Source organism: Platalea leucorodia (assembly GCF_965183815.1).
Source record: "Platalea leucorodia genome assembly, chromosome: W".
In the NCBI taxonomy this organism is placed as follows: Eukaryota; Metazoa; Chordata; class Aves; order Pelecaniformes; family Threskiornithidae; genus Platalea; species Platalea leucorodia.
This window is the reverse complement of record NC_138859.1, coordinates 32,632,687-32,657,347: the sequence shown is the minus strand read 5'-3', so window position 1 is coordinate 32,657,347 and position 24,661 is coordinate 32,632,687. Positions and strand designations below refer to the sequence as shown.

The following is a 24,661-nucleotide window of genomic DNA, read 5'->3' as shown; positions in this document are numbered from 1 at the left end:
TTTACAAACTGGATCATTCACAACAGACAAGTTATTGTTGAGAAGTTGGCACAATTACTCTGTAGTGAAAATATAACTGTATCATAAATTCAATTCCTTTTTCCACTTCAGTGCACACAACACATTGCTACACCAAAAGCATTTACCTGTACTGCAAGATCAGGATTCTGGCTCAATGACTGCATCATGCTTCTCATATAGGGTGCAGACAACATATTTTGCATAAGTTGTGGATTTTCTGTTATCTGCTGTAACAAGCTCTGCATTCCTGGCGTGTTGAACATACCAACTTTAAAAAAAAAAAAAAGTAAAAGGTCACTTTAGTAAAAATCTTTACTATAATCAAATTAATTAGACTGCCTAGAACTGGGATACAACTGTGTGGTTTTGGTTTTTTTTTAAATGAGCTTTAGCCCCTTAAATACATCTCAACATGGTTCTGCTTACACAGATGCATCTGCCCTAGAAACAAGGTAAGCCAGAGGTCATATCCAACAAGCAGTCCCACTAAGTATCTCCATTATTAGCTGTTTTTCTGTTTGTCTCCAAACAGAAAAAAATATTATCATTCATCTACAGATTCCCTACTTTTGTTATTTTAAGGCAGTACACAAGTATTGTTAGTACTCTTGGTTTAGTTTTCATGTTTGTTTTTTACAGAGGACTTTGATAATAGTCAAATGTTCTATGGAAATAAACAGCAATACAAACTTTGATTCAACACATCTCTTTCTAATAACAGAATCATTTCAGCAAACTCCTGAATATTTGCAAATATATACAATTGCAATAACAGACACACCTCCTAGTCCAGGTCCCAAATTTGGTATAGTTGAGCTCTGTCCCATACTGGCAGAGGTGCTATTTCCAACATTACTACTGCCACTGCTCTCACCACTGGTGCTGGTACTTGTGGAACTCCGAGAGCTGGACTGAGGAGCCCAGGGATTTGGTAAAGGATCTCTATTTTCTGTACGAGATGGCTGACTGTCCCCTCCTGATGATGCATTGCTTACTAAGGAAGCAAATGGGTTACCTCCAAACTACAGAAGGAGAAACAAATACATATCATCTATTAGTCAACTATTTTTAAGTCTGCTAGAAATGGCAAGTTACCTTTCCAAAATTACACATGAAGATAACTGTTGATGGCTCTTAATCAATTATAAACACCATCCTAAAATAAGCCATTGTAAATATTCTGAAAAGATACCAATGTTGAAAGAGATATTATTTCCAACAACAAAAAAAGATAAGTTAATCACACCTCATTTTAAATGCAGTGTTTGCTAATACACTAGTACTTTGATCACAGTAAGATTATATCTTGCATAGTGGTTTCCAACTTAGAAAAATTTCAAAGCCTTTTTTCTTCCCACCTTAGGTTCCAAGTTACTAAACACAATCTTAATTTTTCCTGGACCTCAGGAATTTTATAAGTCCAAGAATTAAAAATAAATAAATTTAGAATATATATAACAGAAATTTACTAACATTAAAATAGCTTATCAAACTCACAAAACAATCTTTACTCCTTCAAGTTTAAAGAGCATAGGAACAAGCCGCACATTGACTTCAAGCTTCAAGAAATTAAGTTTTGTCAAGTACACATTTGAAAAGTTACATTATTTACCTTCTTTCACTTTTGGGGAAAAAAACAAAAACAAAATTACTTTCAGTGCCCCCTACAATCATTTCTCACCTGTTCCTGTGCTGCATTCAACATTGGCTCCTGAATATCTGTGTACATACGTCGCAAGGCATTGTAGCCACCTGGTATACTTTCAAGGTTGCTCAAAGCTCGGTCTTGGTTTCGCATCATTTCCTGCATCGTTGCAGGGTTTCTAGCAAGTTCTAGTGTCTAATGAAGTAGAACATTTAATTTGTATTAATAAAAAAATCCTTTCTGAAGTGAAAACATCAGCATTTAACAGTATCTCAGTTTCTAATGTCTAACTCCATTTGAAATTAGAATTAAAGCCAAATCAAGATGTCAGCTTAGTGGGAGGGGAGTCAATAGAATTTGATATTTAACCAACATTCTGCCACAACTGTCAGAATGCTGGCTGAGTCAGAAAGCATTAACTAAACAGAAGAAAAAACCCTTGAATGTATCATCCCGTTCTTTCTTGTCTCTTCTCAACACAATATATTTCTACCATTTCTAACATCAGTACAGCATGCAGCTTATAACATGAACTTGAAAAATAAATACTTTAATTTTCCAAAGCCTCCATTTGTTTCTTGATGCCCTCTGCCACATAAGGCATACCTTACTACATAACATATAAGTTTAGAAGCAATCAATCAGAAGTACCCGCAGTTACATAAACTGGAAATAAGCAGTATTTTGGAGAATTATTACTTTATAGTAAACTCACTGTTGACTAGACAACAGAAGATTTCAAGTGGCATCCAACTCTAAACTCGGAAGATATGATTATACAGTCTTCAGCATCTTTCAAAACTATGCTGCATTTTTTTTTAAATTATCAGCTTATTTCAGACACCATCAGCTAGAAATAAAAACATCAGTTTCCTACAGTGACCTTTTACAGATTGTCTAACACGCCTAAATTCCTCAACAATATTTCAGCACTCATCTAAGTACGTCCAATTCTTGCTCTTTTGTTCACAGTTACAGTATAATCAAAGATCATGAACTTAGAGATCTTTCTACATACCTGTCTCATTATATCTGGATTATTTAGCATGTGACTGATTTCTGGATTTCTCTGTATCAGTTGCTGCATTTGAGGGTTAGCCATAATTAACTGCCTCATAAGGTCAGGATTTGAAAGCATGCTCTGAACAAATGGATTTTCCATTATCTGAACCATCATTTCTGGGTTGGACATAAGTTGTCGTTGCATCTGACTTTGTAACTCTGAAAAGTTTGATGCATTTAAGCCCAGGCTACTCAGGCCTGCCAAACCTCCAAGGCCACCTTTAAGAGGAAAGAAAAAAAAAAAAAAATTAAACTTTCAGCTTCTAGTATATTTCTAAACACATCCAGGTTCTTTCTAAGTACAAAATACATAAACATAACTCACATTTCAAAATAATGAAACTCAATGGAAATTCTATATTTGCAAGGCTGTTAAGGAGTCATCCACTAAGAGTTTGCTTCTTTACATAACAAGACAACTAGAAATCCAAATTGCATCTGAAATATAACTTGTTACAATTCTAACAGCTTTTCTTCTACTTTACTATAGCTGAGGTACAAGGGATGTTTGAGTTTTGGGGCCTCAGGTTAATTCCCAACACTTTCCAATACATTTATAATAATAATTTATAGACAGACCACTGCCACGAGGCAGACAGACCACCACCACGAGGAATCTCTTAATAGAATGCATACTCCCTATTCTAAACAAGAAGTAGAGCTCTTCTTTTTGCTGATGCAACAAGAACTAATAATGCTTTAAATTCTCCTCCTTTGCAGAGTTCAGCAAACACAAAAGTTTCAGATTTTTAGAAGGTACTAGTCAGCCTGGAGAACTGTTTACAACTTAAAAAAGCAATTGCTTAACACAGGTTTTTCGGGGGTGGGGGTGGGGGGTGGGGGTGTGTGTGTTTTGTTTTTTAAAAAGAAAGTAAGCAATGAAAGAGCATGAATAACAAAACTCAGTAACTATGGAAAGAGATAATATTTTTAAATCAATAGACTTCTGTCTCTATTCTTGAAAGAGAAGACTGATAATGCAATCAGACTCAGAACCTGAGAAATACTGGTTTGTAGGATAGGAGTAACTTTGTTACTTCTGTTCCAAGTCTTAACTTCATGTTATGGGTCCAACTTCAATACTCTCTTCAAGCCAATTCAAATGCACTGTTAAGGAGGAGGAGGAGACTGGAAGGAGTTTAATTACCTATAGTGCCAGAATATGAGATCAGTGGCACCTTACTACTGAAGATGAAACAGCACAAGCCTGAAGTTCTGTACATAAAAATTAAGGAAACAACTTACCTCTGATAACTTACTGATCAGAAACTTATTACAACCAATACCACAGATTTTTGTAATCAGTAATTTTATAATTCTTTAAAGTCCTGTTTACATTAGAATAAAGCTCCAAGGATGCATACCTGAAACCAAGATACCTAAGATAATCACCATGTTACCCAAGAAATATTCTTACCCAAGCCAAAAGAGTTGCTATTTGTTAAAGCTGGTGTTGAAGTATTACTGCTTGATATTGATGTGGTAGCAATACTGCCAGTGGTGTGTGTTTGTTGACCTGGATGGTCTTGTGATCTAGAAAAAGCAAGTTAAAAAAATTACAAGTTGAACAAGGTGTGGTAGGTTGACCCTGGCCAGTTAAATCCCCACCCAGTCACAAGCTCATTTTACCCCCACCCCAGGCAGAATGGGGGAGAGAAATGGAAGGACAAAAGTGAGAAAAACTCATGGGTTGAGATAAAGATAGTTTAATAAGCAAAGAAAAGAAAAACAAAAACAAAACAAAACAAAAAAAAAAAACCCAAACAACAACAGAGAAGTGATGCAAAGGCAATGGCTCACCACCTCCTACCAGCAGACCAATGTCCAGCCAGTCTCTGAGCAACAGCTACTTTGGAAAAGTTCCCCCCCAGTTTTATTGCTTAGCATGACATTATATGGTATACAATACCTTGGTCAGCTTGATTCAACTGTCCCAGCTGTGTCCCCTTCCCAACCCTAGCCTACTCACTGGAGGGGGTGAGAAGCAGGCATAGAGCGAGAAAGAGAGATGGCCTTGATGCTGTGTGAGGATTGTTCAGCAACAGTTAAAACATCAGTGTGTTATCAACACTGTTAGGTCAAAAATCCAAAACACCGCACCATATAGGCTGCTATGAAGAAAGTAAAACTCCATCCAAGCCAAACCCAGTACACAAGGTCTGGCATTTAATATAATGTAATAATGACATTTAATACAGGAACAGTATCATACTTGAGAATCTTAATTTACATTTTTATTATTTCTATTAAAAAAAAAAAATTATCTCTAGATGTCTTCCTGGCCAAACTCAAACAGGAAGTATACAGACAGTGGAAGCAAGGATGGGTAACCTGAGAGGAATACAAAGACATTGTCTGAGTCTCTCTTTTCTTAAACGAAGTTAGGAAAGACAAAGCTCAAATGGAATTGAATTTGGCAAGGGATGTCAAAGACAACAAGAAGGGCTTCTATAAGTACATAGGTGACAAAAAGAAGACTAGGGAAAATGTGGGACTGCTGCTTAATGAGACAGGGGACCTGGTTACACAGGACATAGAAAAGGCTGGGGGACTGAATGCCTTCTTTGTGTCAGTCTTTACTAGCAAGATTGGCTTTCAGGAATCCCAGGCCTCTGAGACCAGGGGGAAAGGCTGGAGCAAGGAAGATGTACCCTAGGTGGAAGAGGATCAGGTGAGGGAATACTTAAGCAAATTGGACATCCATAAGTCCATGGGCCCTGATAGGATGCACCCATGAGGGCTGAGGGAGCTGGCAGATGTCATTGTGAGGCCACTCTTGATAATCTTTGATTGATCATGGTGACTGGGAGAAGTGCCCAAGGACTGGAGGAAATCAAATGTCACTCCTATCTTCAAGAAGGGCAAGAAGGAGGACCCGGGAACTACAGGCTGGTCAGCCTCACCCTGATCCCTAGGAAGGTGATGAAGCAGCTAATCCTGGAAACCATTTCCAGGCACAGGAAGGACAAGAAAGCCATCAGGAGTAGTCAGCATGGATTCACCAAGGGGAAGTCACGCTTGACCAACTTGATAACCTTCTGCGATGAAATGACTGCCCCTGTAGATGAGGGGAAAGCAGTGGATATTGTCTAACTAGACTTCAGGAAGGCTTTCAACACTATCTCCCATAGCATCCTCACAGAGAAGCTGATGAGGTAGGGGCTGGATGAGGAGAATGGAAAACTGACTGAGTGGCTGTGACAGATGCACTCAACCCCTTGACCAGACTGGCGGTGGTTTGGTGCAGGCTCCGGAAGAGATAAAGGCCTGAGCTGTAGCCAGGCTGCGAACTCCTCTAGTTTCAATCTGTTCTCTGAAAACCCACAAAGGAGCAGAGTGACACAGTGAGCATCGATGCATATGAGCTTGGAACACCAATCATGCGATTGACACATGAATAACGGGTGGCTTTTCCAAGACTCATTTATCAAGGAACAAAGAAAGTTGTAGGTACAAGGAGTCTCCTGCATACCTTTTCTATCGCATGTAATTTGATTACAAGCCAACCACTTTATCCTATAAATATGACAGTCTAAGCAAGCCTTCTTTGAGCTCTCCCTGCTAGTCAGTGTGGCTGCATGGTGGTGATCTCCCCTTGAGCTGGGACACCTCTCAAGGTTGCTCCTTGAGGCAGAGAGACCTTTTACCAACAACAGATCTTTGGTAAGCGACCGATATCGCACATATGGTAACTTTGATTTTTGTCTTGGTAACTTTGATTGCATGCTGAATTGATGCTAATGAAACATTATAATCCTTTAGATATAAACCACTGACCAAGTCTGAGACTAGGATTGGATCCAGCCGCACCTAGACTCCTCTCTGAGAAGGAGTTTAGAAAGCAAGGGGGTGCTTTCTGAACCTCATGACTCAACGGGAGGGTTTTCCTTACTCTCTGCATCTTTGGTCTCTCTGTGAATCATTCTAACTCAAGTGTAACTCAATTTTCCTTCGTATGATTCTTCCATGCAGTAATTAATACAACGAACCTTGCCACCGAACTTCGTTAAGTCGCACTTTTACAACATCATATTAAAGCCACTTTTGCCGATACCTTTGTTGATGATTCCTTAAGCATTCTAAATCACCCATTCACAACAGTGGCCAGATCCAGAGGGTGGTGATCAGTGGAACAAAGTCTAGTTGGAGGCCAGGAGTTTTAACATCTTCATTAATGGTCTGGATGATGGGGGTGAGTGTACCCTCAGCAAGCTTGCTGATGACTCAGAACTGGGAGGAGTAGCTGATATGCCAGAGGGCCATGCTGCCATCCAGAGGGAACTTGACAGGCTGCAGAAATGGGCTGACAGGAACCTCATGCAGTTCAACAAGGGCAAGCAAGCGGTGCAAATTCCTGCACCTGGGAAGGAACAACCCCAGGCACCAATATAGGATGGGGGCCACCCAGCTGGAAAGCAGCTTGACAGAAAAGGCCCTGGGGGTCCTGGTGGACACCAGGTTGAACATGAGCCAGCAATGTGCCCTTGCCGCAAAGAAGGCTAATGGTATCCTGGGCTGCATTAGGCAGAGTGTTGCCAGCAGGTCGAGGGAGGTGATCCTTCCCCTCTACTCAGCACTGGTGAGGCCACACCTGGAGTCCTGTGTCCAGTTCTGGGCTCCCTTGTGCAAGAGAGACACGGACATACTGGAGGGAGTCCAACGAAGGGCCACAAAGATGATGAAAGGACTGGAGCATCTCTGATATGAGGAAAGGCTGAGAGAGCTGGGACTGTTTAGCCTAGAGAAGGCTCAGGGGAGATCTCATCAGTGCATTTAAATACCTGAAGGGAGGGTGCAAAGAGGATGGAGCCAGGCTCTTGTCAGTGGTGCCCAGTGACAGGACCAGAGGCAACTGGCACAAACTGAAACACAGGAGGTTCTTGTCTGATCATAAGGAATCACTTTTCTACTGTGAGGGTGACTGAGCACCGGAACATGTTGCCCAGGGAGGTTGTGGAGTCTCCCTCCTTGGAGGTGTTCAAATGCCATCTGGACATGGTCCCAGGCAACTGGCTCTAGGTGGCCCTGCTTGAGCAGGTGTGTTGGACCAGATGACCTCCAGAGGTCCCTTCCAACCTCAACCATACTGTGATTCTCAGACATCTATAATCTCATCACTTCTTCAGAACAGTAGTTTCTAACATTAAGAAAATGGATGGGCATCACTGCAACCGTTACCACCTTTTCATCCTATCCCTGGGATGCCTGTCAATGAATTGCTTCCTCAGTCCTTACCTTGCTTTAGGGATCCTGATGTACTCCTACCCCCTCAAATAGTATTAATTCCATGTCCGGGGCTTAAAGAAGAGAAGGCTAGCAAGATCTATAATAAAGGATTTATTGCATACCACACCTTTAGTAGGATGCCCCACTGAACATCAAATTAAGTTAAAGTCTTATTTCATCACAAGAGTAATATCAGAATTTTAATATTCTTTAAGACTGTGTAACTACATTGTTACCATGCTCTTACAAAGTTAATGCCATCATAAACTAGCACAAGCACTAAAGGCTGCTTGCCCAATTCATATACTCACCACAGCTGTCTACTGCAGGGGCATAAGCATAGGTGCTACCACGCAGTGAAAGAGATCAAGGACTGTTCAGATTGTCTTCAAACTGTTATTCTGCACCAACTGTAACTAAGGAGCTGATTCAAGTGATTTAATATAATAGCTCAGTTTAGAAGATAACATTAACTTCCAAAAGGTGTACGTATGATATCTAGGGACACAACTTTACAGAATTTGGGTTACTTCTCTTGTTCAATAGCAGGAGTATTTGTACTGCTTTTGAACACATTTTAGTCAAATCTAGGTTTGCCCAACAGAAAGCTATCACACTAGGAATTAAAAATATTTTTACTACTTAGAGGTAAAAAGAAGATTGCTCATCAGTCAGGTTACCTGTTTTGCGTTTTGATGACCAGGTGAACAGTGAGTCCATCATGAATCCCATGCTGAATCAAAGTATCTTGATCTTTTAAAATTTTTCCAGCAAATATCAAAACAAGCTGATCAGTGTGGGACTTGAAATGCTTAGAGATTTCTTCCTTGAACTAAACAGAAGTTAATATTATATAGTTATGTAATTGAATACTGAACTATTAATTTTTTAATAATTTAAGGAAGAACTATTTTGTTCACATTTATTATATTAATCCACTTGCACACTATGTTTTGCTTTATACAACCCAGAAACGCTTCACTAAGTTATCTCAACTTTCTTTTTATCCAAAGGAAGATAGGAAATCAAGTCATTCTTTTTCCGTACAATTAAAGTGTTTCAAATCTAGATCACTAACTATATAGATGGCAATAACAAAAATTGGCTTCCACTTAAAGACTATACTGTCATTTCAGTCAGGCATGTACCCATGACGCAATAAATACACATGCTATTGAAACCATCCGTTGCTGATATGCTGAGGATGCAACAACACATTATGTTAATTCAGTCCACATTTGTGCAGGCACTGAAAGGAGCAGTATCCTTTCTTCTGGGACATATTACTGCTACCTTTCACGTGTCAAAACTAGCAATCCTTTCCACACAGTCAAAAATTATTTCTTAGGTGGCTCTGCTCCATCATCCAACTCATGACAGCTACATGAAATGTGCTTCCAGCCCAGAGCATGGTGAAGAGCCACATATTTCAGCTGACCGTGAAATCATACCTTCATTAAAACAACTGAACCTGGAAAAGCAATTATATTTCTTCCTGCCTTCTTAACCAATAACAACCACGTTATGCTTTGACTGACTTCTGACTGAGATTCATTATTCTATAGAAAAGTACTCACACAGAAAAAGCAATTAGTTCACAAAATGTAAAAAGGCAAATATAAGAAAACCAAATCAATTTATTCAACATGACTAGTCAGTAGACTAAATGTTTCTGAAAGGATCTTAGGCAGTTAGGAAGCCCTCTAGAAGTTCACAATATTTAACATTTTTCAAGTAGTATGGTCAACTTGATTTTTAAAAGAATCCTATTCAAAACATCTTAGTGAACTCTCATACAGGAACACCAAATATTAATCTTGCAATGACTTATTATTAAATAATTATAAGAGGCGGGACTAAAAAAAGGAAAGCCCCACTGTATTATACTCTGAAGGCGAGTCCTTAATTGAAAAGGTTTATAGTATATAAAGAGATAAAACAGATCCCCTAAAAACGAGCCTGAGACAGAACAGAGATAAGAAATCTCTGTGCCTGGGGAGCAGGTAGCATTTGGTCAGTTCAAAGTCTGCTCACACAGAGTTGGTTCCAGTTCTTAGAGAAACATCTTTTAAGTCAACATTTATACTGGTAATATTTAGACTTGCAAGCATTCTACGAAGCAATTTAATCCGTTCCTGCCTGAAGTGGATTACTTACCTAAATTATTCAGACATTGTGGTGGGTTGACCTTGGCTAGCCACCAGGTGCCCACCAAGCTGCTCTATCACTCCCTCTCCTCAACTGGACAGGGGAAGAGAGAGAATATGACGAAAGGCTCATGGGTCAAGATAAGGACAGGGAGAGATCATTCACCAGTTAGCATCACAGGCAAAACAGACTCGACTTGGGCTAATTAATTTAATTTATTGCCAATCAAATGAGAGTAGGATAATGAGAAATAAGAACAAATCTAAAAAACACCTTCCCCCACCCCTCCCTTCTTCCTGGGATCAACTTCACTCCTGAATTCTCTACCTCCTCCCCCGGCAGCGACGCAGGGGGAAGGGGAATGGGGGTTGCGGTCAGCTTATCACACATTGTCTCTGCCACTCCTTCCTCCTCACACTCTTCCCCTGCTCCAGCGTGGGGTCCCACCCACAGGATACAGTCCTTCACAAACTGCTCCAATGTGGGACCTCCCCATGGGCTGCAGTTCTTCAAGGACTGCTCCAGCATAGGCCCTTTCCACAGGGTGCAGTCCTTCAGGAACAGACTGCTCCAGCGTGGGTCTCCTGCAGGGCCACAGGTCCTGCCAGAAAACCTGCTCCAGCACAGGCTCTCCACGGGGTCACAGCTTCCTTCAGGGCACATCCCCCTGCTCCAACATGGGATCCTCCATGGGCCGCAGGGTGGATATCTGCTCCACCGTTAACCTCCATGGGTTGCAAGGGGACAATCTACATCACCATTGTCTTCTCCACAGGCTGCAGGGGAACCTGCTCCGGCGCATGGAGCACCTCCTCCCCCTCTTTCTTCACTGACCTTGGTGTCTGCAGAGTTGTTTCTCTCACATATTCTCACTCCTCTCTCCTGCTGCAGTTGCACAGCAGTTTTTCCCCCCCTTTTAAATATGTTGTCACAGAGGCGCTACCACCATCGGTGATCGGCTCACACTTGGACAGTGGCAGGTCCATCTTGGAGCCAGCTGGCACTGGCTCTATCGGAAGCAGGGGAAGCTTCTGGTATCTTCTCACAGAAGCCACCCCTGCAGCCCCCCACGCTACCAAAATCTTGCCATGCAAACCCAATACAGACATGCTTATCCATCCTGTTCTCTGAGGTTCCCAATGATAGAGACTCCATAGCTTTCTTCTAAGAAATCTATTTCAGTGCTTCACTATCCTGTCCACCATGGACATGGCAAACAGACTGCTGTTCTCCTCAGAATAAAGGGTTGCAGTACAGCTAATCTTTCCTTGAGGGTTGTGTTTTCTAATCTAATCATTCCCACCACTCTCTGGATTTTCAAATGCAACCATATCTTTCTGTAAGTGTAGGGCTCAAAAGTGGCCACAATATTCCATATGAATTCTTATCCATACTTAGAACAAAAGGATAAATTCCACATCTTGCAAGCTATATTCACATTTATAAGTTATAAAATCCATATAGGAAAATATCAGTTTAACAGTGTTGACTCATTTAACAACTATAACCTCTAGACCCTTTTCTGCAGAGGAATAACGTAGGCAGTTGCTTTCCACTCTGCATTTTTCTGGTTAATTATTCTTAAGAATACTGTCATGGTTTAACCCCAGATGGCAACTAAGCACCACACAGCCGCTCGCTCGCTCCCCCACAGTGGAATGGGGGAGAGAATCAGAAGGGTAAAAGTGAGACAACTCGTGGGTTGAGATAAAGACAGTTTAATAGGGAAAGCAAAAGCTGTGCACATAAGCAAAGCAAAACAAGGAATTCATTCACTACTTCCCACCAGCAGGCAGGTGTCCAACCATCTCCAGGAAAGCAGGGCTCCATCACGCATAACGGTTACTTGGAAAGACAAACGCCATAAGTCCAAATATCCCTCCTTCCTCCCCACAGCTTTTATTGCTGAGCACGATGTCATATGGTATGGGATATCCCTTTGGTCAGTTGGGGTCAGATGTCCTGGTTGTGTTCCCTCCCAATTTCTTGTGAAGAAGTGTGAGAAGCAGAAAAGGCCTTGATGCTGTGTAAGCACTGCTCAGCAATAGCTAAAACATCCCTGTACTATCATCAACACTGTTTTCAGCACGAATCCAAAATGTAGCCCCATACAAGCTACTATGAAAAAAATTAACTCTATCCTAGCCAAAACCAGTACAAATACACATTCCATTGCAACATAAAAACAGCAGAAATCCTTATAGTTTGGTACAAAGTAAATGCATAAGAATAAAGAACTACCATACTGTGGATTAACGTCATTACTCTCTGGTCTGGCAAACTCATTTACTATCATGTTTTCCACAATATGTTGTTACAGTGACTTCCACAACTTAGTTGTCTTCAGAATGCTGATGCAGTAGTATAATCAACATTGTTTACTTTATCCTAAACCTTGTTACGCATTTTTAGAAACAGCTATTTATCCATGTGGTTAAGGAAACAAGACACTTATAGAGCTTAAGCACACAGTATCTAATATTGCCAGTATGCAGGTATCAAAGCATATACACTTCCCTTTCTCTACTAACATACAGCCACAGTAATTAGATGATCTGTAAAAACAGCACTACAGTAAGAAATTAATACAACAGCCTGTGTACCAGGACCACAAAAGAACTCCTACAATAATGAATGTGGATGATCCACATGTGCAAGGGATCTCTTTCCAGCTAGCATAAGATGACTATTATGAATATTGAGCCACACTTGTCTAACTGAAGCATATCTACATTAAAAGCCCAACAGAGCTGCAAAAAAAGTGTCAGGTCTCTTCATCAGCATCACTTGCATTCAGTACAACCTCTAGACTTCTGAATGAGAAGGTATGAACAGAACCAGCCCTTCTGTTTCATGTTTCATCCACAAAAGACAACCATACAAAACCTAGGTTGCCATCTAAGATATTTTGCAAATGAGTCTCCTGATTACTGTTAAAGATACCATCGATAACAGATTAGCACATCTACAGCACACTTTACTTTTTGCTGAGGCAGAGGTTAGAGAATCATTTATGTATCTGTCCAAGAGTCCTGAAAACCATTTTCAATACAAGTGTGTGGGTTTTTGTTTTAAATTGTCAGTATCTAATATGCTGCTTCTGAAAAAAGAAAATATACTAGAAGAAGATTAGCCCTAGGCTGAAGTTCGACAGAAATCGCTACTGGTTGTATTGCAAAATAAAGTTGGGGAGGGTGGAAGTGAGGACTTTTTACCATCCTCTGTGGGCAAAGACTCCTCTTCATTATTCTTCTTCTCTCACTGTTAACCATAACTAAACTGCAAGAATGTTCCCCCATAGAAAATGGCAAAAAAAAGAGTTTCTTTAAATTCAAACAGTGAAAGGACAAGAGCAATGACTAGCAATTGTATTCTTATTCCCACAGGTCTTATCTGTGTAGCTTTCATAGGACTCCACCACTCTTACTGGCAACAAAGAGTTCAGGGAATGAGGTGCTCCAGTGCCATGGTAATGAAAACAGCATAAACTCTGGAAACTGTTAGATGTGAGCAGTGAAGACAACTAGCTCAATTTTCTTTACCCTAAATGGAACTTTAAGTGTCGATCCAGTACGCATCATCTCAGTGTCCCAAATTAAATGTATGCAATTGACAGTAAATGGAGGAAGGGAAAGGAGACAACAATGGGAATTCATACATATTAAGGCAGTTGTAAGAAAAGAATCTTCAGAGTAGTTAAACCTTCAATTTGTACAACTGAACTAGATAACACTATCAGTAAATTAGAGATAGTGCTTTATAATAGTTTGGCACTTAGGGAAACCAGAAGCAGGAAAAGTTCAGTCTTGCCAGCTGGCTAGGAATGATGAAAATTTCTATCTAGTTCTCATACTGCACTAACTCTTCCCTTTTTATTAATATATAGATACTACAAACAATGGTTTTAGCCAATTTGTTTTACTGTTCAAAAATTCAAGCTTGACTTCATTGCAATAGTACTAGCCATTACAATATCACAAACTTGTTCAATTTTATCCAAACATTAAAAAGGGCTTGAAGTTGTAGAAAAGGAATGTTTCTCCATACCTAGCACCTAACATGTTCACAGAAACTAGTTGACTGTACTGCTCTAGTAACTGAATACAATAATAATAATGTAAAAAGTGATATCAATTTTAGTCATAACAGTTAGGGGCATCAGTGGGAAGAAAACACAAGGGCATTAAGACAGAAACACAAGATTATCATGTAGATGGACAGAGGCCTAGTTTCCCTAAGAAATAAAAAAAAAAAACCACCCACACCCGCATTAACTAAAGTGAATTAATTCAAGGTCACAGCCTCCTAAAAGCATAAAAACTTGTCAGTTTGAGATGAACTAGAGCACATCTGAAGCTAGTCTTGAAGTGTCTTGCCTGCATTACCATTTCACCTTAAGTTAACTTCTTTCTATTAAGAACTCCCCCCCTCCCCTTTTTTGGGTGGGGTTTTGTTTTGTTTTGGGTTTGTTTTGGACAGGAACAATATATTTTTTTTTTTTTACCCTGAGAATGTTTTTAGCAGCACTCTACCACTTCTTGCTTACACTCTCAATGATTTCCATACCAAATATCCTCAAATTCACATGATCTTAAAACCCAATACTCTTAACAACAGAACTCTGCTCTTTTGTTCCACAGTAAGAGAACAGGCTCCACAAGTCAAATTAGAACTTATTACACCTGCTGAACTTTGCCTCTGAAGGTTTTTGACATGCATAGGTGATGCAGTCTGTTGATGCTCAGTTCGGGGGGAAGCAAAGAGAATCCAACTTGCACTCGTAGCTGAGCTAATTCTAGTAAACATTTTGTCACTGAACAAAGCCAATGTCTTTGTATACACATGAAGGAGAACAGCTGACTAAAAAGGAGACACTTCTGTACAGTCACTTTGCAGAGCAGATCCATACTTTAAACATTAGAATAGAATAGTTCAGTTGGAAGGGACCTACAATGATCATCTAGTCCAACTGCCTGACCACTTCAGGGATGACCAAAAGTTAAAGCATGTTAGTAAGGGCATTGTCCAAATGCCTCTTAAACACTGACAGGCATGGGGCATCAACCACCTCTCCAGGAAGCCTGTTCCAGGGTTTGACCACCCTCTTGGTAAAGAAGTGTTTCCTAATGTCAAGTCTGAACCTCCCCTGATGCAGCTTTGAACCATTCCCATGCGTCCTGTCACTGGATACCAGGGAGAAGAGATCAGCACCTCCCGCTCCACTTCCCCTCCTCAGGAAGCTGTAGAGAGCAATGAGGTCACCCCTCAGCCTCCTTCTCTTCAAACTAGACAAACCCAGAGTCAGCTGCTCCTCATAGGACATGCCTTCCAGTTAGTTAACATTAACTTATTAACATCTGATAAGTTGGCCCAGGAAGGTCCCATTAAAAAAAAAAGTTATCCTAGGTAAAGTAGAAAATCTTAAAACCCAAATTGTCATCTTTTGATATGTTATCACCATATGATGATTCAAAAGCTTTTTGCTGACTCAAAGTATGCCATCAAAAGCAGCAACTACAGTAGCATTAATGCCCATTCACATGACAAAGTGCTGTGAAAGAAAACAAAAATAAGAGAGATACTTTCCCAGTTCCTCTCAACCTTGGTTTAATATAAGATACATTTAAAAAAAAAATTTTTTTAAATTACATTACCAGTCCTAAAGAGACCTCAAGGAATTAAACATCCAACTCCCACTGAAAATGTAATACAGGCTCCTAAAACTGTGACTGCTTTGAAAATATTATCTAGATGACAATAAAAAAAAGCAACATAATTGCTGACTCTTCCCAAACTAAACTGTTTTGAACACAGGATAGGACTTTTGACACTGCCTATGGTTTACAGCAGATGAAGCGTAGCTAGAAAGCTCACCCAAATAAGGCTCCTATAGAAGCCTTTTCAGTCTTTCATGACTTGTCAGAATTACTATCTTCCTGTACCTAGAAGTTAGCCCTTGCCAATTATGCATGCTAACTACACAACCAAATTGTTTCCTCAAATCTCCACAATCGAACCAAACCTATAAAAAAGTTATTTCAAGAAACAATTTCCAATTCTTGATGAGTTTACAAAGCTAGTAGTACAGAAAAGAAAACTGAGGTAGTGCTATCTAGTGGAAAGAGGACTCATGTTCTAGCCAGTTCTATTCCTTCCAGACAACCTTCAGCAAACCACTCCAGTTCTCTATGCTTTGACTTGAGAGGAGGGATTAGCAACACTTCCTTTCTCTGTAAAAGCACTTCACAAACTACAGATGGAAACAGAGCAAGTCTGATCTGGAACAATTCACTTAGACTGGAAAGGGATATAAAAAGGATTATGAGTAAATAGTGATTCTTGCAGTAGAGCTGCGTTTTGATAACCTACTGTATTGGGTTTGCGTGGCAAGGTTTTGGTAGCAGGGCAGCTGCAGGGGTGGCTTCTGGGAGAAGATGCCAGAAGCTTCCCCCATGTCTGATAGAGCCAATGCCAGCCAGCTCCAAGACAGACCCGCCACTGGCCAAGGCTGAGCCAATCAGCAATGGTGGTAGAGCCTCAGTGATAACATATTTAAGAAAGGGCAAAAACCGCTGTGCAACAGCAGCCGGAAGAGACAGGAGTGAGAATATGTGAGAGAAACAACTCTGCAAACACCAAGGTCAGTGAAGAAGGAGGGGGAGGAGGTGCTCCAGGCGCTGGAGCAGAGATTCCCCTGCAGCCCATGGTGAAAACCATGGTGAGGCAAGTTGTCCCCCTGCAACCCATGGAGGTCCACGGTGGAGCAGATATCCACCCTGCGGCCCATGGAGGACCCCACACCAGAGCAGGTGGATGCACCACCCCATGGAGAGCCTGCGCTGGAGCAGGCTCCTGGCAGGACCTGTGACCCTGCAGAGGACCCACACTGGTGCAGTCCATTCCTGAAGGGCTGCACCCTGCTGAAAGCACCCATGCTGGAGCAGTTCATGAAGAACTGCAGCCCATGGGAAGGACCCACATTGGAAAAATTCATGGAGGACTGTCTCCCATGGGTGGGATGTCCCCATGATGGAGCATGAGGAGGAAGGAGCAGCAGAGACAATGTGTGATGAACTGACCGCAACCCCCATTCCCCTTTCCCCTGCATCACTGCCAGGGGAGGAGGTAGAGAATTCAGGAGTGAAGTTGATCCCAGGAAGAAGGGAGGGGTGGGGGAAAGTGTTTTTTAGATTTGTTCTTATTTCTCATTATCCTACTCTCATTTGATTGGCAATAAATTAAATTAATTAGCCCAAGTCGAGTCTGTTTTGCCTGTGATGCTAACTGGTGAATGATCTCTCCCTGTCCTTATCTTGACCCATGAGCCTTTCGTCATATTCTCTCTCTTCCCCTGTCCAGTTGAGGAGAGGGAGTGATAGAGCAGCTTGGTGGGCACCTGGCAGCCAGCCAAGGTTAACCCACCACACCTACCCTCATACTGAAACAACAAAATGAAACTCACTCTGGATAAAAGTATCTGCAAAGAAGAAACTTTAGAGTATTATTTAAATAATTATTCATATTTTATTATACCTGCCAGTCAGAAAACATTTGCCAAGTACCTTGGTTAGATAGATGCATCTTAAAAATATCAGTTAAGTCAACCATCAGGGAAATCAATATACTTTCTTCTAAAGGTTTCTATGCTATCAAACAGCAAATTACCATTGTTCTAAATCACTTTTAATAGTGTTTCCAAACTCTGAGAAAAATAAAATTACTTAAGTGCTGAATAGTTAATCAAATAGGGTTTCTTTATTTCAAAGAAATGTGAATAATCAGAGCATATTACAAGGCTGACTCCATGAACAGTCACACAGATGTATCAATGATGTACTTCAGTGCACCGAGACATGAGATGGTGAAAAAAACAATGCTTTAACTTTGGTGCTAAACAATTCATGCACTCAAGTTCCTTTAGTGCCGACAGAAAGCGAGATCATACTACTGAAAAAGAAGAACAGATTGGACTATATTAGTTCCAACCTCTTTTGGTCGTACCATTCAGTAATCCCTGAACTACAGGGAAGACGGAACTGGTTATGTTAAAAGAACTGAAATTAAGCTGTCTTTATGAAATAAAGCATTATAAGAAATATTAAAAGCATACAGAAGTTAGGAAATATGTTCCACTATCAAATCACCCAATGCTCCCCTTAACATGTACACGTGATCTTTATATGCCAAACATGGTCAACTTGTGATTATGAAAACCAGGCACAAATCTGAAACACTGGATTTATGGATTTAAAGTTTCAACAATGATATTTATTCAAATTTTAAACAGAGAATACAACTCTAACCAGATCTCCATTTGTCAATGAACAGAATCCCAACATAATGTATACATTTACACATATAGTTCAGTAGGTGAGTTTATTTATAATTCAGTGTAGTACAAAAAGCACAATTTTCAGGTATATAATTAGTTTAAAAATATACTACACACTAATAATAATCTATTACTACTAAAAACTATATTCCTCACTGAAGAAAGGTTGACATTAAATAAAAGTAGAGAAAAAAATAATTTAAACTGTTTTCTATGGTTATACAAACTAAACTTGATTTCACTAACTTTTCCAAACAGACATTACCCTGAAATTTTCAGATAGTCATAGGATTGACAATAATTCTCTGCAAGAACTGCAGGCTTTTAAAATTAATAGTGCACATTTGCTATATCCAAACTCTGTTAGCCTAATAATTAAAAATATAAAGCAATCTATGCTATTCTCTAAGAGTTATAGTGTTCTTGAACTTTGCCAATGTTGCCATGTTGGCATTCCAAGAATGCCTACAGGGTAAACAGACTAAATGAAGAAAGTAAAATTGCTTTTAATATAAACTGGTTCCAACACCTCATCACTCAAAGAATTCAAGTCATTCACTAAGAAGAGACAGTAATGCATGAGTAGTCTGTAACATGACTGCTCACACTCTCTATGTATGAGTTTTACCAAAACACGCTGTTAAGTCAAGCCCACAGAATCCACAAAATAAAACAAAGGAAAAAAATGAAAGACAAACAGAGCTAACTGAGCTAAAGTCTCCTGGGTATTGGGATTTCAAATCAGCAGGTTTATAGGTATTCATCTTTACCTACCATGAATAGAAGTCTTTGTACAGAGCAGCGTATGGGCCTGCAAGTTCAGTATCATACAAAGTCAAGAAAGTAAATATTTGGTCCTTGTCCTAATACTGAGCCAAGCTGTGCTCAGCATAATCAAATAAGTTCCATGGAAAATAAAGACAGATGGGTGACACAATCAATTGACCTCCCAGAGCAGTTTGGTACTTCAGGGTTATTTTCTATTCTAACCTACATACTGCCTGTTCTAGAGGCACAACATAGGATCAGCAATAACAAACCCTATGTTACTGAAGTCTTCTGACATAGGAAAATCTTCCTCAACTTTGAACGGTTGCAAACCTGACTTACATCAATGGAGCAACATAAAATACACTTTGTGTAGCCCTAAATTTAGCCCAAATAACCCAAAATATTTATCTAAAAGTCTTAGGGTTTTGTTTTGGCTGTATTCTGAAGTGACTGTAAACAAAAACAAGTCACTAAGTCATAATATCAGCTACAGCAACACACAGCAAAATAAAAGCTATTCAGTTGTACCAGTTTAGGCCTTCCCCCCCCCCCCCCCCCCCAAATAGGGCAGACATTGCTGGCTTGCCTATACCAACAGAACAATCCACTTGCTGATTCCAGATGCATTTGAACAGATGCTCAATTTGTTTATTTGAGGATAACCTATTTTCAGGGCTGGCTCTAGAAATATCACATCTATTGTTATTATGCTAATATATTGTTATTATGCTATATAATGCTTATTATTAACAACAACAACTTATTTTGACAGTTTAAGAAAAACAGCCAATACTAGTCACACTACAGTCTTACATGTTTTTTTGTGCTAGCTGCAACTTTGTCCAGGAATCAAAGCAAATGGCAGACCACAAGGGCAGCAGCAGTCTTACTTTACAGGAAGATTCAACTGCAAATCTAATCTGTTAGTATCAGCTGAAAAGGATACCAAGACAATATTTAAAGTTTAAGATATCTATAGAAAATGAAGGCATTTTAAAGCAATATGTTCTATTAATCACTTAAATTTTTATGATTGTTTTCAGTAAAAATTTATGGTTTTGTTAGCCTGTATAACTATTTCAGTTTTTAAGACAACCATCTACTAGAAAAATCTGATTGGGACTCACATTTGAAATCATGTTGTTAAAGTCAGATATATTACAAATTCACATCTTAAATGAGTTTTTTTTATAATTCCTGAAGTCCCCAATATAGAATCATAGAATGCTTTGGGATGGAAGGGACCTTTAAAGGTCATCTAGTCCATCCCCCCTGCAATTGGCAGGGACTTCTACAACTAGATCAGGTTGCTCAGAGCCCCATCTAGCCTGGCCTTGAATGTTTCCAAGGATGGGGCATCTACCACCTCTCTGGGCAACCTGTTCCATCCAGTGTTTCACCACCCTCATTGTAAAAAATTTCTTCTTTATATCCACTCTGAATCTACCCTCTTTTAGTTTAAAACCATTACCCCTTGTCCTATCACTATTGGCGCTGATAAAAAGTCTGTCCCCATCTTTCTTATAAGCCCCCTTTAAGTACTGAAAGGCCACAATAACGTCTCCCCAGAGCCTTCTCTTCTCCAGGCTGACCAACCCCAGCTCTCTCAGCCTTTCCTCATAAGAGAGGTGTTCCATCCCTCTGATCATTTTTGTGGCCCTCCTCTGGACCCACTCCAACAGGTCCATGTCCTTCCTGTGCTGAGGACCCCAGAGCTGGACGCAGGACTCCAGGTGGGGTCTCACCAGAGCAGAGTAGAGGGGCAGAATCACCTCCCTCGACCTGCTGGCCATGCTTCTTTTGATGCAGCCCAGGATATGGTTGGCTTTCTGGGCTGCGAGAGCACATTGCCGGCTCATGTCCAGCTTTTCATCTGTCAGTACCCCCAAGTCCTTGGCAGGGCTGCTCTCAATCCCTTCATCCCCCAGCCTGTACTGATACCGGGGATTGCCCTGACCCAGGTGCAGGACCTTGCACTCGGCCTTGTTGATCCTCATGAGGTTCACAATATTATTGCAATCAAACTGCTTTTCAGGACAAATGTGATCTTTAAATTAGAACCAGCAGTTTTATAAAAAACAAAACGCAACTACAAAGAATTTTACAACTAGGTGGCGCAAGAGTATGTAAAATGTATAGAGCCAGCACCCTGGCTAGAAGATCACTCGGCTTTTTAACTCACGTTTTGCATTTCCCCTCTGAAAACATGTGTTTTCTGACTCATCAGCAACTAATGATTTAAAGCTCCATTTCTGTACATCAGTTGCACTCTTACATATGTAACCGTTTTTTTGGTGAGGTTTGCAGTTACCAACTGCACAAAAAAATAACATGATGTCAAGTTGCATACATTGAATTTTAGAGAAATTTTATAGAAAATGAAGTAAGCTCTGAATCTCCTTCAGGGAGCTTCACCTTTTTAAGTATTTTAGCACAGTAATATCTACATCCTTCACAAGTAGGAGAGACTACTGGCTTTATAGATATCTGCCTTATGCTTTGACCACACCTTTCCTATGATTTGTAGCCTCCTAATCTAAACAAATTAAGTCCTGGTAAATACTCACATGGAAGGCCTCCATAAAAATGAAGTGCTGCAGGAAACAGTGTCAATGATTCAGTAGATGCCACTGTTTCTCTTGAACCAAAGGCACAATGAGATACTAACTTTCATAAAAACTTAGAACAAAGACCCTAACAATTCAGAGTTATCAGGCACTAATACACTGAAGCACAGCAGAAGCTGTGCTTTACTTGTAGTGGAAGTTTTATACAGTCTAAAGACGTGGCTTTTCTAAAATTAAGAGATCTTTGCCATAGCCTACTCACTGTTTCTAGAACCAATTTTAGATCAAGATAATTATTAGCACTATAGCACTGCCACGTAGGTGACTATGTTTTCTACGGTTGTACTAGTTAGCCAGCGAGCCTCCTACTGCCAGACTGAGTCAGCTCGCAGGGCAACTCAGAATTACGAAACGAGCTACGTCCACCTCCTGGGCCGGCTCTCAGCATCGCAACAGGGATGAGCCGTGGAGGAGACGACACAGAAGGTTTCTTCACCACTCCCGATAGCCTCAGTTAGCAGCGGCCCTCCACAAGGCCAGGCCAGCTCCGATACTCGCCCATCAGTGCCGAGAACAGTTCGGATAAGCAGAAGCTGCTTTGTCATCGCGAAGGGCCCCGACCCTCCAGCGCGGGAGGCGGAAACCACAGGCCAGGGCTCTTCCCCCTCGCTGCACTCCCCACCCACCGCCCCCAACCCCTCACCTGCTGGATGCTGCTGGTCTCGGGCACAGCAAACTCTTCCTTTTCCTTGGGAGTCTTCACCGTGATTTTGATGATCCGTGGCTCGGCAGCAGCGAAGCCCTGAGCGGAGGACTCAGAGGAGCTGTGGGCCCCCGCGGAGCTCTCCGCGCTCTCCGACATGGCGGGTGGGGCCTGACTCACTCCAACCGCACAATTCCAGACGAGTCCTCCGCGCCGCGGCCTCGCTCCCAAAGCAGCGGACAGAAACAACCCAGCTCACCCGCGGCGCGCACTAATGACGCCCCGAACCGAGGAAGTTACTAGAAAGGGGGAGCTGTCTCCCCGGGCGTAGGTTCGCCTTCGGCGCGCTTGCGCGCTAGGGGCGGTAGTTTGAAGATTTTAAATCTTAAAAAGAGACAGTGACAAATAGTTCCTTAAACTGCCATATAGAAGTTTTAAATTTATTTTCGAATATAGTCAGGTGACTTCAGTACTCTGAAGTTCCAAGTAAATATATTAAAAATGTTATTATGAGTTTTACAATATTAAAGTGTTGATGTCCTACATATAATTACACTATTACTTGCATATAATATAATGCACAGTGATATTGTATGAAGTAATAAAGCCATGCCATGACCTGTATGACGTTCATGTTAAAAAGAGAGGGAGAAAAATTATATACAGCTTCTGAACCTATGTAAAGAGAGATCATAAAATTGCCTTTTGCTTCTAGGTTACTTGTTTAGCATCAGCTTAAGGGTAAAACTTAATATCTCAAATAACAACCTTTTACTACTTTAAAAATAGAATTACTATGGAAGCATTCCATAGCTGGGAATCAGATTTTCCTCAAACTTGGACAAAAAAAAGACACACACACACCCCCAATACCACCCCCCCTTAATCCATACTTAAATTTAGTATCACCAAATTAGGTCCTTTCCCAAAACATTAGTGATTTTCCTATCCATCAGATAGGAAATCCCAAATTCCTATCCCTGTTTTAGTATCAAATATATGGATGGCTTTGAATTCTAGAGTCAAATGTCCTTTCTCCCTTATCCTTAAGTTATCCTGGTATTACCTTTTCCTACAATATTCTGATTCATCAAGTGATTTGTTGACTTGGTCTACTATTGGAATAATTTCTCAGAAACTATTTAAATTGGCGCAGTAAATTTTTACTAAACCAATTAAAAACCTGTTAAAAGGTTTTAAAACTGGAATAGCGAAAAATGGCTAAAGCCTATCCCAAGTTTTGTCTGTCCTAGAGCTTCAATTTGTTTCAGTAAAAATTATTATTTCAGGCATATTTAACCACTGAGCCTTTCCTTGGTCATGCTGTTTCCTTTTCCACACATTAGAACTTGACCCTACAAAGCGTTGAATTCTGATCCAGCAGAGCACTTTGACACATGCTAGTGATACATTGTCCTATTGACTGGCAGAATGAGGGCCATTATGAAATAACAGTTTGCACTGTAATCAAGTAGTGATTTCAAGCAGAAATCAAACAGATCAAAGGACAAGGAGATGTTCCTCATCCATGGCTCTTAGTTTATATGATAGCTTATGCTGACTATATAATTTTACACTGCTGTATGGTATTATTACTTGGAGTACAGTTTGTACTGAAATAGCACAAATGCTACCTGCTTTAACTTAGTGGAGATTTACAAGTTTTCATGTTTACAAGTCAGATGAGAGAATGAATCATCATCTGTGTTATTTACTGAGAATATCTGAGGGACAAAGAATGCAAATTCATATAAAGGAATAACTTGCAAATCATAAAAAGCCCTTAATTAAGCAAAGAGGAAGTTTTAATGGTAATTTCATCATCTTAATTTTGGTTCAGATAAAATGGAAAGGGAGTTTATTTGCCTAAAGTGTCAAGGTAGAAAATACTCTGAAACATGACAACATGCTTGTGTGTTCAAATTGAGATCGTTCAGAATACAGCTTGTACACAATGCACAGAAAATGAAAATGATCCTGCAAAGGATTTTGAGTTCTTACTCCTCCATAGGCTGTTTTTATTTTGAACAAGATCTTTTCACTTTTCATTTCTTTACCCTTGGTTTTAATTTTTTCCCCCACTTCCTTCCTTCCTCCTGTGCTTTTATTTCCTCTTTCTATAATTATCTGTTATGATAGACGGGGAAATCCTGCTTATACGTACAAATTGGGGGATAAGAGGCTGG

The 24,661-nt window shown here is 40.4% G+C and overlaps 1 protein-coding gene across 1 annotated transcript in view; it reads right to left on the bottom strand.

Moving 5' to 3' along the window:
- Window positions 1–22,696, bottom strand: part of LOC309602041 (ubiquilin-1-like) — a 31,595-nt gene extending 8,899 nt beyond the window's left edge. Inside the window, exons 1-7 of the mRNA XM_082335330.1 lie at window positions 22,476–22,696; window positions 8,635–8,786; window positions 4,146–4,261; window positions 2,685–2,947; window positions 1,703–1,861; window positions 803–1,043; window positions 147–289 (exon numbers count right to left, since the gene is read on the bottom strand). Coding sequence (XP_082191456.1) covers window positions 147–289; window positions 803–1,043; window positions 1,703–1,861; window positions 2,685–2,947; window positions 4,146–4,261; window positions 8,635–8,786; window positions 22,476–22,634 — 1,233 coding nt within the window. The 5' untranslated portion in view covers window positions 22,635–22,696. The remainder of the gene's footprint in view (window positions 1–146; window positions 290–802; window positions 1,044–1,702; window positions 1,862–2,684; window positions 2,948–4,145; window positions 4,262–8,634; window positions 8,787–22,475) is intronic.
- Window positions 22,697–24,661: the final 1,965 nt, after the last annotated feature.